Raw genomic sequence first — 17,150 nt, 5'->3', positions numbered from 1 at the left:
ACCCAGACTTCCAGGCTCTTCCAGCCTAGTGAGGCTGCTCAGACCCACATTTCAGGCCGCTCCTACGTCCTGCGCTCAGCTCTCAGCACCAGGGAACCATCCAGGCCAACCTGACACACAACAACCAGAGGATATTGCTGGAGGTGCCCAGATCTGCAAAGCCCCAAGGCCACCAGGCACTGCTCACCTTGGAGGGCAGGGCGAGCAGACAGTCCTGCTCGGGATCTCATCTGGTGACTGATTTGCACTGATGTGCTGCTCCAAGCACAGCGATTTTGCACGATAACAGCTGCTTTTCCGGATGCAGGGAAGCACAGGCCTGACAAATGGGATAGTGAGTGCTCGTTAAGGACGTTACTCCCGAAGTCCCAGCTGTTCCACTTGTGCTGTGAGGATATAAAGGTGTCTTGTTAAAGACGTAACACAGTGATGTCAGCATTAACAGTTTTTCCCCCTGTTTTGCTTTCCAAGTGCCCCGTCCCACGCAGGTTTATTAATGCAGGTCGAAATGTCCAGATTTAAAGGCTAATTAAATCCTGCTTAAAACTTTCACAGAGGGGATTAACTGGAACTGACCCACTGCTTAAGCTGCTGTTTGGTTTGTGCAGGGGGGCATTTCTCACGTACCTGCTTTGGGGTTGAGCTGTACAAGGCTGGGGGAGCAGAGCTGGGGTCCCTGTGGAGGTGGAGGGCATCAGACATCCCCCCAGAGCTGCTGGGGAAGCAAACTACACTCTTGACAACTTGTGTTGCTTGAGCAAAAGCAAAATCACAGTCCCTTCCAGGCACCACATTCAACTGCAATTTGTAGCAGCCAAAAATCCTAGGAAGTGCAACCAGAACGCCTTTCCTAGGGAGACCAAAATTAACCTTACACATTTCCACATGGCCAAATTCCACATTCCAAATGACCCCAAATCCACATTTCCACATTCCAAATGACTTATACAAATCAAAACACCAGTCCACAACACCACAGTGAGCTGGTTGGGCACAGCCAGAACCTCTGGGTGCAGCCACTCCACAGTGCCTGGCACAAGTGAAATGACCAACCTGCAAAGAAACCAAACCAGAAAAGTCAGAGATTTTTTGATATTACACCTGAAAAATAAAAATTATTCTGTTCTGTTGTGTATATAGGTTAAGAGGAATAAAACCTGCATGCATTGTCCTCAGCCTACGTATAAATAAAAATATATAGAGATAAAAAGATCTACATTTTAAGACAAAAGCTATATAACAGTAGAGCAATATTACCTGATTGAAACTAAATTCCCGTGCATTTGATTTCACCCACCTGTCACAAAATGCTGAATGGAGGAACGCAGAACACAACAGACGAATTAAGCAGTTTTCTATTTTATAGAAAGGACAAAGTCATTAAATATGTTATTTTTTTACATTTATTTGACGAAACTGTGTACATAGCAATAATCTTTGCAGAACAGTAATTGTGTACACACACACAGTGAATGGTTTTGAGACCACAGTTTAGAGACACAGCGTGAGACAACACTGCACAAACAGTTCTTTCACAGAATGCTTCTGTTTCCAGTATTAAAATATACAAAACAGAGTGAGACTGTTTTATATATTGTGGTGAGGTAAACATCTCTTCCTTCAGAGCAGTGTGTGCTTTTATGCACCTTCCAGGGAGCTGCTAACGATACCCTTCTCCTTCATTCCGTCAATAACTACACACCTCGTGGCATATTTATTGCTGTTCTAATAGTCACACGTTTTTTCCTTGAGCAATATGTAGAGAGAGGAGTGGAGAACAAAAAACCTGCAGGAATTGATGATGGCAACCTATCCACACTATTTGTGTCAAGAGCCAAAGATCGGTGCAGATAATTTATTTTGAATGTAACGGTTCTAATGGAAATGTCATGAGAAATTTATTTACATTTTTCTAAGTGGGACACGGTATCGATTAGAGCTGCTCAAAAAAAAATCACAATTAAGAATTTATTGCACAAATTTTTACCTCTCTGCCCATTTACAAGACCAGATCATAACATCCCTTCATTTGTTCGCTGTTCAGATTTATCGATGATTTTCAGCACGTAAGTCCTGGGCTGAGAGAGATTTGTACCGAGCTCTTTAGTTACACGAGCTGTTTGGCATCTCCTTCTGTTCCCTGAATGAATGATTTGTGTAATTAACAGCTTGAGTTTTGACTGTTACAAAAGAATATACAATCAAAATAAATGTTGGTCAATATCAGAGTACTGAAACTTAGATTTTTATTTTTTTTCCCCCCTCGTACGTATTTTTACTGATGCCTGAGAAATCAAATACCTTGAAAATGGAAAAGTTCATTTGTGTTTTATTCCAAATAAATCAGAAATGGTTTCTGGAAGTTAAATCAATTGAAGAATACTCCATGCTCCTGGGCAGAAAACTGCTTCAGTTTCTCATCTTATTTTAAAACCTCACAGCACTGACATAGTTATGAAAGAGGTTATCTTAAGAAGTTAGCAGCCACTTTCCTTCCGGCAGACACATCCTCCTGGGGCTCCCTGTATGGCCCTGCTACACCTAAAAATACTGCACCTCATTTCCAAAAACTAGAAAATAAATGAATCACATTTCACAGGCTTATAGGCACAGTAAAAGAGTGGAAGGTCTTTTCACTACCAACTGTTTAATCCCTTTTCCTATCGTGAGGTATACTTTGGCATCAACTGAAGGAAATCATCTTAAGGCAAAATCAGTGGTTGCTAAGAAAAGAAAACAAACATCATCCATTTTAATAAAAATAGGTATTGTAAGCACGATTTTTTACATTATTCTAAAAGTCCATAAAAATATAAACCCGTTATTAGTTTGCTGATGCTTTACAATATAAAAAATTTAATTAAAATATTGTGAAATAGGTGACCTACATGTGTTTGATTAAAGAACTATCCTGTCGATACAAGTCAATTATTAATTATTGTACCTTATCATGAGTTTATCAGTGATAACTTTGGAAGGAGAGACAAAAAGGAATTTTCTGAAGTGAAGTATTACTTATTACAATTGTAACAAAATTATCAAAGTTAGATAAAGACATAAAAACTTCTCAAGATTGTAGCTGCAAAAGTTCTGAAGCCTAACTTGCAAGCCTAAGGCCTGAGCTGGCCATCTATCACAAATTAAGTCCACCAAACCTGACGACTCCTTAGGAAAGCTCCTCTAATCCTCTGAAATAACAACAAGAATGATGTCTTTCCGTGAGAATAATCTTCAAGGTGTTATTTTTTGGCCACACTGGCCACTGCCTTCTTTGCTGCATCCTCAAGGTCATTGGCAGATGTGATGGGGAGTCCACTTTCACTCAGAATGCGCTGGGCCTCATGGACATTTGTTCCTATAAAAGAACACTGACTATGATTAGTAATTAATATTAATGAATAAATGAATGTCTTCTAGCACATCTCTGTAAAAGCAGTTAATGCTTCAAACTATAGATCATTTCAGTTCAACAACAGATTCAGTCAGTGGTTTAGAGTGAGTTGAGAAGAAGGAAGTCTTAATTTCAGTGACAATTGTGACAGACAATGCAGTCTGACAACAGCACTCGTGTGCACCACAGGGGCTTTGTGACGATTAGAGGGTCAATCCAGCATCCACCAGAGTCAGCAGGGACAGCCAGCAAGAGCACTGGATAATGGAACACAGATCAGGCCTCTAAGACACTCAGATCTAACACACTTATTAGCCACAATCAGCTACAGCTAATCAGCAGTGAGAGAGTCCACAATAACTAAGATTCACCCATGGTAACTGAAAGCTGCAAAATGGGCTAAGGAAAGGCAAATATTTGGGTAATCCTGGAAAATACAACTGGTTTTGAGCTGCTCTTGAAGAGGTTTTTGAACCTCTGCTAAAAAGGGGGGACACAGAACACCCTGAAGTCTTCAGCATGACACCATTCCCTCCTCTTATTATTACAATCACAGAATCATTTAGGTTGGAAAAGACCCTTAAGATCATCGAGTCCAACTGTAAACCCAGTATGGCCAAGTCCATCACCAAACCATGTCCCTGAGCACCACATCTGCCCCACCTCAAAGGAGACTGCACAGATCCAAAAGACAAGGGCTCCATTTTGTCAGTAAAAAGCTCAACTTTAGTCAGCAGACCACATGTACAAGAAAGGAGAAAAAACCCCAAACTGAGAAAGACATTTCAGGAAAGTACATTTTCCCCACTGCTCACGCTTGTATAAAAGACAAGTACATCACCTTCCCATTTATTTTAGCTCACTGTTTTTAGAAAACCAAGAAAAACCAGAAGATCTGACATCTCCAGAGCTTTTTCTAGCAAAGCTGGGTGACACTTTCGATCACTGCCGTGCTCTGTCCACAGCAGAACCTAGAGTCAGATATCCTACTGAGGAAGCAGAAGCCACACTTTGGGATCACACACTGGTCAGAAGCACAAGGTCCTGAGCTGATCCTCTTTAGAATCATTTCTATCCCCCTCCTCCATGTCATGTTCCTTGTTCATTTGCCATGTCAAAATGCTTAATTACTTTGTAATTCCTAGACCTAGCAAAATGAATTTTAATTATATTTGGAGCTATACACTAATTATACTCTTAATTATTAACCAAGCAAGAAGCAGACTCTTTACTGTGCAGCCTCCAGAATGCTCATTTTAAAGGATGATTTTTTTTTTTTTCCTTAGCAGACTTCAGAAAACGTCTGAAATGGTACAACTGAAGTGGAGAATTTCAAAAGCCCGTTTCATCAGTGTGCTCAAGTCAGGATTCCCACTCCTGGTACTGAAAGGCAGCAAAGACATCCCTGTCACAGCAGGCCCAGCACTTTGTGATGGGAGAGGCAGGTGCTGGGAAGAGGGATGTGGGACCCCATCTGCTCCCTGTGTAAAGGCACTGGCAGAACAGGTCATGCTTCCCATCGATATGCAGAGGACGCACTGTAGGACTTGGGTAGGAAGGTCAAAGACATCTGAAATCTCTGACAGAAGGGGGATTTGGTTGCTTGGTAACATCCAGAACTGTACAGAACTTCTCCTATAGGAAAAAAAAATAATATTACAGGCAAAAAGAAAGGAACATAAGATCAGATTTTTGTTCAACCATCCTGTATGAGATAAGGTGGAGGCTGCTGCTTGTACAGGGGAGGCAGGAGGCACTGCAAAGGTCCTCTTCTCTGTTAAGTCCCTCACATTTGTGCAGTGATTCCCATCAAGCCTTGAAGGTTTTGTCTATTATTTAGATACAAGGGTGATAAACATTTAAAGCAGTCGAGCTTGTACTGGTCTTTCAAACAGGATTCGACAAAGTGTTGTGAGGAGAAAAAAATGGAAAGAGGTAGACTTTCCTGGAAATTTTCCCACAGAGAAAAATTATTGTGCTGTTTGTGATAGCCATGTACTTAAAACTAACTTTTGCTCTTCACTAAGTGGCCAATATTAATTTACTAACGGGTCAGAGAGGCAACAATACATTGGATCTGTTCTGCACTGCATTGATTGCTCTCCACACCACTTGTCTAACATGCATTACAAAATCAATACAAAACACAGGCCCCTAAGAAGGGAAGGGGAGTTTATGCAGGGAAATGAAAAGATGAAAGCTAAAAAAAAAAAATAAATCTCACTGCCGTGAAAAGAGTACATTTTGTATTTATTAAATAAAACACTTTTATAGGCAAGCCATACAACTAAACACATTGTTCAGCAAGCATTTCCTTTGCTGTAATTTTCTTTTTTTTTTTTCAGTGATGGCTTTTTATCTCATTGTGATTAAGTATTTTTGCTTTGCGGAGAATATGGAAATTATAATGAGAGCCTGCTGAAAGCAGAGGTAAGAGACTGAAAATTAAACATTCAGAAAACACTGGAAACATTTAGGAATCTACAAAGAGTCCTGCTGCAATAAACGGTAAAATAAACAAATAAAGAATCCCACTCTTCCAGCATTAACCTCCTGCCACTGGATGGTGTCAGAGAACTGTAAACAGAATCCCAGGCTATCAGAATAACCTGCCCTTCACCTGTGCTGCAGCCAACTGAGAAGAGAAAATTCACAGGACTGAGGGCAGGGGAGCTTTTGTTGTTGTTGGGTTTTTTTGTTTGTTTGGTTTGCCTTTTTTTTTTTTTTTTTTTAACTGGACTCTATTAAGGGAATGGCTTTCTAATAAGAAAAAGAAGTTTTTTGCCTTCTGACACATATTACTGTCAATGACACTCCATGAAAAACCAGGAAAGATGAATTTTAACAGCATTTACCTTCAGGCTTTGTAATCTAAACAGCCTCCTGCTGAAACCTGGGCTCTGAAACAACCTCTCAGTCTGTGTACATGCAATCTCTCACATTTACACTTCTGTTGCCTTCAAATCTCTGCTATCAGGAGCAAATATATTCAACTCATTACCAACAAATCCTAGTCATAAATATTCTGTCTAAGCATGTTTCTATAAATGGTAAGATTATACCAGCACACATTGTGAGAACTGCAGAGGCTGAATGAAAATCAAACAAATAAAACACCCCCAATCATACTTGGTATGCAGGATTTGGATAATGTTCCTTTATTCACTTGCACTGCCATAAAACCATTAGGAACAGGCTAAATTGCCACTGTTTAATGCTGATGGCTGGAGAGGATGCAGGATTCTGCAATACCGCTTTTTTTTCAGGTAAATAAGATACAAGGGGATAAGTTATACACATTTGGAATATACTAAAGAAGACTAGCATGCAAAATAATCTGATCTACCCAGAACATCCTGCCATAGCAAAAAATTCACAATATGCAGAGTGTCAAAAAATATTAGACATGAACACGTTGTGCCCGTGTTACACTACCCATAGCAAGGTTCCAGCTTTGATATTCTGCATTGCTGCCTGTACTGAGAGCCAAATCCCTCCCCAAGAAGTCTCTCCATCCTTTTCTCTTGACAGGCAACTTGGGATACAAACAATCAAAAAATCAGACATACAAACTAAACCAGACTTGTGAGTGAGATACACAAGCTGCAGCAAAACTTAATTGGTGTGCAAAAAGATTTCGGAATATTTTTAAAAAAATATTTGCATTCTGAAAAACACAGGTCACTAATCCCAAAAATGGAAAACATAAAAAGAAATTTTTGAATCAGATGTTTGAATAAAAGCCAATTTGCTCCTAGCAACATTAGTAGTTCTAATTCCTCCCAATTCTTCTTGTCCTGTGACCAAAGAAGCACAGAATTCACTTCTTAAAAGAGAAAGAACATATAATTTCCAGCATAGGAAGTAGATATCTAATTCACAATTCTTTTTTATTCTCCCCTCTTTTCATCTAACTCTGAGCTACATAAATGAGAAATAAGTTTTGGCTTCCACTCAGCCCTCCCAGCTAGTTTTTACAAAACGTAACTGAAGTACATTCCATTTTAAAGGGAAAAAAATCCTCCATAAACCCAGCAGCAGTTAGTTTTCGATCTGAAAAAGATAAAATCTCAAATATGTGGTTTCTCCATTTGTCCACGAGCTTTTTAAACAATAATCCTGTGTCTCAGCTGGTGAGTTCTTTACTGATAAGGGAAGCAAACATATGTAATTATGAAGTTACCATTTTCAAAGAGGAGAGTAATCCTTTCTTTATCCACTGGTAAAACGGCTTGTAATTATTACACAACTGAGAACAAAGATTTGTCCACAGAATCCTACTAAATCAAGACAGATTTGACTGATTAAAACTCTAGTCATCAAGACACTTGTAGTACAGTGCATGCAGGCAAAGAGTCTTTAAAGTGCAGGTCACAAATCTGTTAGATTTACAGAAATAATCACAAACCTTCTGTTGGAAAAATGTTCAAAATGGAAATCCGAAAGACTGCTTGCCCCTTTTTCTCCTTTTGAACTGCAAAATGTTATCAGTGATGTTTTTTAAAAAGTCTGGGGTAGTCTCATTACTTCCACAGTACTCATTATTAATTCAAAATCCGTGTATGTTTAAATAACCCGGTGTGAGTTCAAAGAAGAACAACAGTGAAGATTAAGGATCCAGAGGGATTGATTTCTGAGAAAAGATTAAAAGGAGCAAACAGATATATGTATATAGATATATATTTTGCTTGGTTGGGTGATTAAGAAGGCAGAGATAGCAGGAATTACTATCTGGCAGTTTCTAAGTACAACATCTGATGGTTGTAAACATCACAGCTCTTCGTTTAGTATGAACTAGGAATGAAAGAAGGAATTAAAACCTTCTGCGACAAAGATTATGCAAAAATTGGAGCTCTGCTGTAATATGATGGCACCAACTTTCCTAAAAAAAACCCCACGGTATGACCTGAGTCAGCAACAACTAGTCCAGGAGAAGCATTATTACAAAGGGTGAAGCAGCAAATCAGTAAAGAGTGAGCAGCCTCAGGAAGATGGTCACCAAAGGGTATTTGCATCAAAGTCTGTGTTCAACATTCTGAAGACTCAGCTTCGATCTCTGTGCGTGAAGCAGCAAACAACTCCAACATCACAGGTGCAAGAGGAACAGGCACCTCTGCAGAGCGCTCTGCTACCCCCAGGCAGAAGCTTTCCTGCTCCACACCTTCTCTTGCAGACAAACTCTGCAATGCAGTAGCACTGGGACTCTTCTCATTCAGCCCAGCTTTGCCTCTTGTAATCTCTCAGAAGTCGTGCCAAAAAAAAAAAAAAAGTCACTCTTTTTTTGTATACAATCATGGAAGTATCAAAATTACTGGAGAAAGGTCAAGCAAACCCAGTGGCAGGCCTAGTGGACTGCAGTTTAAAATGAGCAAGTTGATTTTCTTGTTTCTTTTACAAGAGTTTCAAATATTGCAGCAGAAACATTTTGTTCGTAAGGAAAACCAACGTCTTTTTCAATATCTTCACTTAAAAAAACAGTAGCTACAATAGATGAGCAGTCTTGCAGATCTGACAGATAAACTTTTTCTCAGCTATGACAGACAGGAAAAGTTTTCTTGCTATGACGAAAAGCTAAACAACATCGCCTAGAGCTGATAAACAATGAGATTTTGTATTATTAAACCTTCCTGCTTCTAACCAACATCCATCAGTCTCTCCTTCATCCATATTAAACTACTTACTTAGTCTCTTAAGGTGTTGACTGGTGCTGCATCATCCAAAGGAAATTTTCACAATGTTTCTGAAATCCATTTTAAAGTACTTGAATTTCCCTGCACTTACCACAGCAAAAGTCATGCCAGCACATGTAGTGTAGCATGAGAACATGGGATGGGAACACCGCCTTTCTTATGAAAGATAAAGTAAGTATCCCCCTAATGAAAGGGCTTTGTGGGCAATCTACACCTTCAGGAGTCCTGGTGATGTTATATTTTGAAAAGGAAACAGTCTGAACACATTTTCCTCCCCCCTCTATCATAGTGTAAAAAAAAACCTTAGTTTTGTATCTCAGGTCCATAAAGTGATGCATTTCCTCCTTTCATCACCAGTGCTGGGTGACAGGACACTTTATGCTCTTTACACACACCCAAACGTGAATATTGATGGTTTTGAGGAAGAGGCCTTAAAAAACTCCCAGAAACCCTTCTGTTTTCCAAAACTACTTTGCCAAAAGGAAATGTTTTAAGCTCACCAGAGTTGTGTGCTGATTGCAATCAAAGCACTTTTCTCACAAGGGCAGAAGAATCTCCCTCCCTCCCTCCTTCAGGGCACTTCTCAGAAATTAGAGGCAGAACTCCACACCCACCACCATTATATTAAACCTTGAAACTGCCAAAAAGTTTTTTTTCTTGTGTAACAATGTGGAATGCACTAAAAAAAAATATTCCTTACCACTACCAAATCTTCTGGTTTTAAATGGATTTCAGCTGGATGGGGTATTTGGGCAGAAGAGTATGTTACAGTAATTTCTCTCTCACAAATACTGTTTCAAACATCTTTCTTTTAATTACAGGATTGGAGTAAATTTAAGAAAACTGTACTTTGCTGCAGGTTTAGCAATAATGGAATTGCATTCAGTAAAAAAAAAAAAAATCATTTGAAAGAGAAATACCTTCAGTAAACAGAAACTTGCAGCAAAATAATTCCTTATTTGCATTGCAAATCTTACAGGCAAACTCATAACGCTTCCACTGCAAAATTTCACTGCTTCAAGTACCACCAGGGACCACGAATACAGAAATATGAGTTTGTTGACTTCGGGTCATGCTGTGGCTGGAGAACTGGACATTTTCTTACTGTGTGGGCCCCAATCTGTTTAGAGCTTTGAGATGGAAGAAAGCCCAGGTGGGTTACTGGGCACCTGAGGGATGATTTGGGTCTGAAACCATCAGCACTCACCTTCCAGTCTGACCACCAGAGGTACTTTCAGCTCAAGCTCTCGACAGGCTTTGGTGATACCATTGGCTATGATGGCACAGTTCACGATCCCACCAAATATGTTCACCAGGATTGCTTCAACCTGGAGGAAAGAAACCGAGCAGGAAATAAGTATGGGGGTTGTTTATGTGTTGTTTAGGCTTTGTTTTATAAATAAACATGGGTAAAAGATCCAAACCAGGGAACAAATTCCCCTCAGTCAAGCAGGTTCTCATTTATGGAAGGTACAAGCTTCACCTCTGCACTCAGAGATCTCTGAGTCTATTGTTGCTGTAGTGTACAGCAGCGATTAATTATCTTGGTCTAAATTGGCATGGTAATCAGTGTCATAAACACAGTATTGTACCAAAAAAGGTACATTTCTACCAGTAAGTATAAATAAAAAGAGCTTAAACAATCTATATTTTGATTTTTTTTTTTAAATGTATTGAATAAACATCAGAGGTTGGAGCTCAGAAAATACTGTATGAATGTGTGATGCACATGCAATGAAATATTCATGTGGACACTTCACAAAACAATCTGGATCTTCACTTTATCACAAGCAGTACAGAGGAATAGGTAATATACTTGCCCTGACTTGATAAAGAGGAGTAAAAATCCCTTCTAATTAACAAGGAGAGGCATGTAATGAAGAGCATTCATTACAACAGGTTAACTGATAACCTCAAAAAACTGCTATTCATCAGTTTCTAGAAACTGCAATTTCTGTACCTAATTCACAATTAAATTACCCTTCAAAACATACAAGACATTAATACATACAAGATATTAATATAATTCCTTTCCACTTGCTAAGGTAGTATAAAATTAACCCAAGAACATATACCAGGCTTCCAACCATGCCTTATTATGCTGAGGAGGTCACCAAAAGGATGTGGCTGTGCTGTTTCTCATCCCACAGTGGGGCTAGTCCACAACACTTGGGGTGCTCTACAATCAGCTTCACTGGGTGTCACAAACAAGCTTTGCCAGAATCATGTTGACTCAAAAAACCGACAGGATAAAGAAGGGATTAGGTCTGGAGGAATGAAATATCACTGGATTTCACTTGTGCATGATGTCAACTGCAATTATGCTTAACTCGCTGCACCAGATGAACGGATTCCCTGTGCCCACCTCCAGGTAGCCAGACTGATTCCAGCACCACGGGAATTCCCTGAGGTCACACACATTTAGAGCTCTGGTTTAATGTTCCTCTGCAGACAGAACGTGACAATTAACTCCTGTGATGTGCAGTCACACGCACAGGCTGGAGGTTCACCAGTGGTACTGACGCTGCCATCCACGGCACAAAAGGGAATCAAGACATCTCAACAAACGCTTTACTTCCCACAAGAAATTGCCTTGGTGCTTAAGCAGTTCTCTAGGATGCAAAAAATCTCATTTACTGGTGTAAATGCAGTGTTTATTTTGCACCACTGGATCACAGAAACGTGGAATGGTTTGAGTACGAAGGGGCCTTAAAAATTATCTTGTTCCAACCCCCTGCCATGGGCAGGGACACCTTCCACTGGACCAGGTTGCACAAAAATTGAACTCCAGTGCTCACACCACAGTCATAAAACGAAGCTGGCAATGGGACCATGTCATTGGCATCTTGCTCATCACCTGCTGCTCCTTTCAGCTCCAAGACTTTTCATGATGCCACCTCTTTGATGTAGTGCTGATGTGCCAGGACTCTGCCTCCCCCTGCTACTTGTCTCCTCTTACTACTTGCAGTGGAGTTAGTTGTCCAATCAAGACCTTCAGAGAACGAAAACACCTCTAATTCTATACAAGTAGAGCAATAATTAACTCCCTTAAAAATCCTGATATCCAAATTTCTCCCTCTGAAATTAGGTACAATGATCTACTACATGACACCAGCCTTTTCAGTTCATGGAGCCTGCACAGTAACAGCCTGGAGATGGCTCATGGCATGGCTTCCTCATCCAGGAAAAGCACACATGGCATCAGAAGGAAATTTATAACTCAGTCAAACCAGAACATACAATTTAATTTATAAAATAACTCTTTCTTATAGATTTGACACATTCATGTCATGTTAAATACATGCATTTATCAGTTTAGGCTTTACTGGATATGAACTTGGTGATGCCATTGAAATTATTTATTTCACCTTTGTGTTACAAAATCCTTAACTCTGCAGAAGTTACCAAAAATAAAACCTTAGGAGGCCTCTTCTCTGCCTTGCTCCTTGTGCTTGTGCATACAAAAACTTCCCTGCTGTTAGGAGGTAAAACAACATAAAAGAAAAAATGGAGCCCTTCAAATTCCTATCACATTAACCCTGGTGGCAGAGATATCTCTGTGCAAAGCAATTTGGTGTTAAAACACACTGGTGATAGATTCTAACAGTGGGACAAGCCCCACACACCATTCCACCCCTTCTAATACATCCTCCTAATTCAGGGACATTGCACCAGACATGTGACAGATCAACTTAACCAAGTGTGTTTACATTAGTAGAGATAAGGAGGAGGATTTTATGTCCAGTACAGATATTTTAATTCCTAACTCAGACATTCTCATTTAAGGATCTGCTTTTCAGCTCTCAAGCTGAATTCTAATCAGGCCTTCTAATCCACTGGCAGCAAAAGGAAAAAAAAAAAAAAAGTTGAAGGAAATTAGATGCAGTTTGGATAATTGATGTTGGTATGCTTGACTTTAATAAAAATACACTGTTAAATTAGAGAAGAGTCTAAAAGGATTCAATCAATAAGAAACTGAATCAGGTAGAGCATTCGATTTTGGGTTTTATTGTAATCTTCCAAATAAGCCAAAAGATCAGTTCAAATCATGCTGAGATTCACTTTAACTCTGCTGAAATCTGTGAACATTGTTTATATTTGCTTCTGTAGCCTGACCAGATCCTGCATTTCCAGCTCAAAGGACTTTACCATTCAGACCCAGCAGATGGATGAAGAGGTTTTCAGTGTTCCATATTCACAGATAATGAACAATCTCTGCATTACTTGAGTCCATGAGAAAAGTAAACCTCTCATTGCAGATCAGAACCATTATATATCCAGATGCTGAGTGTCCAATGCACATGAACTATCAGACATATTAAGGAGAGGGCAAACTGCCTGCAGACAGAACAGGTTACTAAATACATCATTATTCTAATAACCATTTTTATCCACTAGTATGCCTTTTAATTTTTTTTTTTCTATTTCAGCAACTTTATTAAATATTAAATTATTAACTAAAGATAGCAGCGTGTCCATGGGTTAAGCTTTTTTTTTTCATCCACCAAAACAACTGAAAGATGTGAAATCACTGTCAGATGTACTCGCAGCTGATCATGGATCCCTCTGGAGAAACAAGGGAACCCCCAACAGCATGAAGATATCACCATCAGTGTTGGTAAAAACCCACAATCTGCCAGGCCTTGGCACCAATGCTGGGAAGTCAAAGGGATAGAACCTGAGTGCTGCACTATCACTCTCTTCGTGTTTGATGTCCTATCAAATCTTTGCAGATACTGGAATATCCATTAATTGCACTCCAAAATGCTATAAGAACATATATGCAGACACACAGAGTAATTTCTCTCTAGAAAAAAAAAAGATACATTTTTGTATAGCTGTATCTATATGAAATCTATGCTGCTTTATTAATAAAACTAACAGTTTTAATTTACAGTGATGTTTTGGTAAAGTCAGCCTTGACAAAGCCCACAGTTCTGCTTTGAATGTTTGGCACCAACACCACCACCCCCAACCCAAATAAGTGTAATTGTATACTCAGCAAAGTAATGGTGTTAGGAGATTACTGCTAGAACTGTATTGGATCACTGACATGATCCACCAGCCCACCAGATTCCTCACAACTAAGGGCATTTTAGGTACAGCAGAAGCAGCTTTAACCTACCTGGCTGCTCTCTAAAAAAATCAGGTAAAGTGTGTGTGCATTACTACATCCTCTTATTATTTTTTTTCTCCAAAATATTTTTAGCCCTAACAAAATGCACACCAAGTCCTGATAACCATACAGTTAAGGTTTCATGGAGGCAGCACCAATAAAACACTGCACCTTTCCCAAAGCCCATTTATAAATCCATACTGGGGACGTCTGGCTGTCTGCAGCTGCTGCACTCCTGTCTGCTGACCTGAGCCTGCACTCACACCACAAGTTCTGCACACGAAAAGAGAGAGGACAAAAACTCCACACTTGGAAGTTGTTGCCTCTCTTTGATCTTCCACCTTTGCTGTTACCACAAAACGACTACAAGAGGTGCAGGATAACAACGTGCTGCAGCTCCAAATGGGTAATTCACGGGAGGTCAAGCTCTGAACCTCACAGAGAACAGAAATCCAACCAGGAACGCAATTCAGCTTGGGCTGAGGTCTCATAATCATTTGGATATGACCCAAGTACGGGCAGACAGCAAAGAATTTGTCCTGCTTTCTCCCTCCCTGTCCTGCACATAAACACCTCCCCCGCTGCCTTCTCAGCATCTGAGCTCTGTGGGTCCCCAAACCCCCGGATCCGACTGACCCTGCAGACAAAACCAACACCGGCCCTGAAGGGAGGAAGAGCCCCCAGCGTGCTGTGAGGACCTGGGGCAAGGTGGGAATGTGTCAGCAACAGTGAAACCACTTGGCTACTGCCTTTCTGGATAAGGCTGAGTATGTACAAAACTGTGAGGCCAGAAATACAACTAGAGAACTGTCCAATAAAAACCAAACCCCAAATGATTGTAAGCACAGATTTCCTGTGAACACTACTGAATAGTACACTGAACGTAAGTATTCTCTTTTTTTTTTTTTTTTTTTAATAGATGTTTTAAAATACGTTCTTTAGAGAAACATTTTGGAATGGCTGACATAAAGATGGCTCAAAACCACGATTATTGCAACATTCAGATCCCTTTAATCAAAGTTTCTGCTAGTGCATTTTTTTGAGAAGCTCTTTCAACTCCCCTGCCCTTTCTCATCTTTTCCCTTATATGCACACACAGATGTATAAACACTCACACAGAGAACTATAAATATTATTATAAAATCACCAGTGTAATCTCTGGCCTTCCTGGAAATTGTGACTCTGAAGCTCAGCCTGTGTATTTTATTCAGCAACTGTCAGTAAAACCACATCTGCAGCAACAAATAAAAGTTACACGTGCAAAGAATGTGCTCATGGTTTGTTTGATTGAAATCTGAAAAAAACCCATCTTCACATTTCAAGCTAAGTGAATTCATTTATTGACCACTCCTAACTCTTTCATCAGCTAAAAGTGCACCCAGACAGCAGGAAACAGACTGTATTTGTCAAGTTTTCTTCTCCAGGATGCCACAGGGCACATCTGTGTGGAAGGCTGGGGTTTGCATGGTACAGCTGGCAAACATGTTCCTGCCTGGAGGCTCACAGCATTTTTTGAGGTGAAAACATGCACCTCGTCTCCCAGTCCTTCTGGTCAGCAGAGTTTTACTTCGTGGCTGCAAAAGCACATTCTTTCACCAAATGAAGTCATTAAGGCGCCAGAAAATAAGTAAGACAAGCGAGTCAGCAGCGGAGTGCCAGGCATTTGCTCCTTCCCTCCTTTGCTCTACACAATAAACACCTTGCAAGGATGGTATCTCAAATCACTCAAACATGTTAAAGACTGTGGGGAAGCTCACAGGACACAAGCTGGGACACAAAAACCAAGAATCCAGATGTATTCCCAGTTCATGGAAGGAAAGTAAAGGTGCTGTCACCTGCAGCTGGATCCAGGCATCCACCACTGCAATCACATAGACCTGACAAGCACTGTCGCTCAAAATTTTTATATTCCCATTCTGAGCTTCAGAGATGATTTGCACCTCAAATCCCAGGGAATCCCAGTTAAAAAGAAGGGCATTTTAAGAGGTAGGTAGTAATATTAAGAAAAAGACCAAACCATTGGGTAAAATGGGCTGCATAGTTCTTCACTTTGAATCTAATAAGGTGCATTTAATCCTTCCTATTATTCCACTGGTCTTTATTATTCATTCATTCATAGCTACCAAATTTGTTTCAATATGAAAGAAGCAGGCTATCTCCAATTCTCAATACAAAGTAATAAAATGTAATAAAACAGATGCCATACACTTGCATCTTCACTCTTTATCCTTCTGCTCCAACTGATAAGTCAGATACAAACATTTTTATATGTATCTCTATATTAGTACAACTTGGGCCACAGGTCAAATGTAAATTTTTCTTATTCAGTTTTGAAATATTACTCTAATCCTCCAGCTTTTTATCTCAGATAACATTTATGGTTCATTTGAAAATAAAGATTAAGCTTACTGTATCTAAGCAGCACGAAAGATTTACAAACACAAAACCATTTGCTTAAAACACCCACTAGAGGACAGTGCAATTCAATGTGGAAAAGAGATGTAAAAATCCCTTCGGAGAGGAGAGCAGGGTTATTTTTTTCTACTTAAAGCCAAACTATCTGATTTTGCTTTATAAAAAATGATGCAAAATATTACTCTGCCTCTTTTGGATGGAATTTTGAAAGTCTGAAGGTGATAAGTTTAAGGAAGCTGAATCAACAAAAAGCAAAGCAAAGAAAGCTTGCAGTTAGGTGAAGAAATGCTGATACAATGTAATTTTGAATGTCTTGTACTGTTCTAAAACAGGTCAAGGTTTAAGATTCACTAGTAATGCACTCTGATGCCCTGGCAGGAAAGGAACTCTGATGAATCTCCAAAACAAAATTCAGATTTTTCTGTCTGGGGGGACCAACTGACAGGTAGGAAAAGCAGAGTAACGACTGACCAGACCCAGGTTGTGGCCCATGCAGGTCAGCAGGGTTCTGGGGCAGGGAGAGCTATGGTACCCTCCA

At 39.8% G+C, this 17,150-nt stretch overlaps 1 protein-coding gene across 2 annotated transcripts in view; it reads right to left on the bottom strand.

Moving 5' to 3' along the window:
• Positions 1 to 2,261: 2,261 nt before the first annotated feature.
• The window catches only part of SUCLG2 (succinate-CoA ligase GDP-forming beta subunit), a 106,161-nt gene continuing 91,272 nt past the window's right edge, over positions 2,262 to 17,150 (bottom strand). For both annotated transcript variants that reach the window (XM_027889301.1, XM_027889302.1), the window contains 2 exons: positions 10,289 to 10,409; positions 2,262 to 3,355 (listed from right to left, as the gene is read on the bottom strand). In XM_027889301.1, the coding sequence (XP_027745102.1) occupies positions 3,240 to 3,355; positions 10,289 to 10,409 (237 nt within the window). In that variant the 3' untranslated portion in view covers positions 2,262 to 3,239. The remainder of the gene's footprint in view (positions 3,356 to 10,288; positions 10,410 to 17,150) is intronic.

The sequence above is a fragment of the Empidonax traillii genome, unplaced genomic scaffold (assembly GCF_003031625.1).
Source record: "Empidonax traillii isolate 1590-97213 ecotype Southwest subspecies unplaced genomic scaffold, ASM303162v1 scaffold258:size685985, whole genome shotgun sequence".
Classification (NCBI taxonomy): domain Eukaryota; kingdom Metazoa; phylum Chordata; class Aves; order Passeriformes; family Tyrannidae; genus Empidonax; species Empidonax traillii.
The sequence above is the reverse complement of the archived record's forward strand: the minus strand, read 5'-3'. Positions and strand labels throughout refer to the sequence as shown.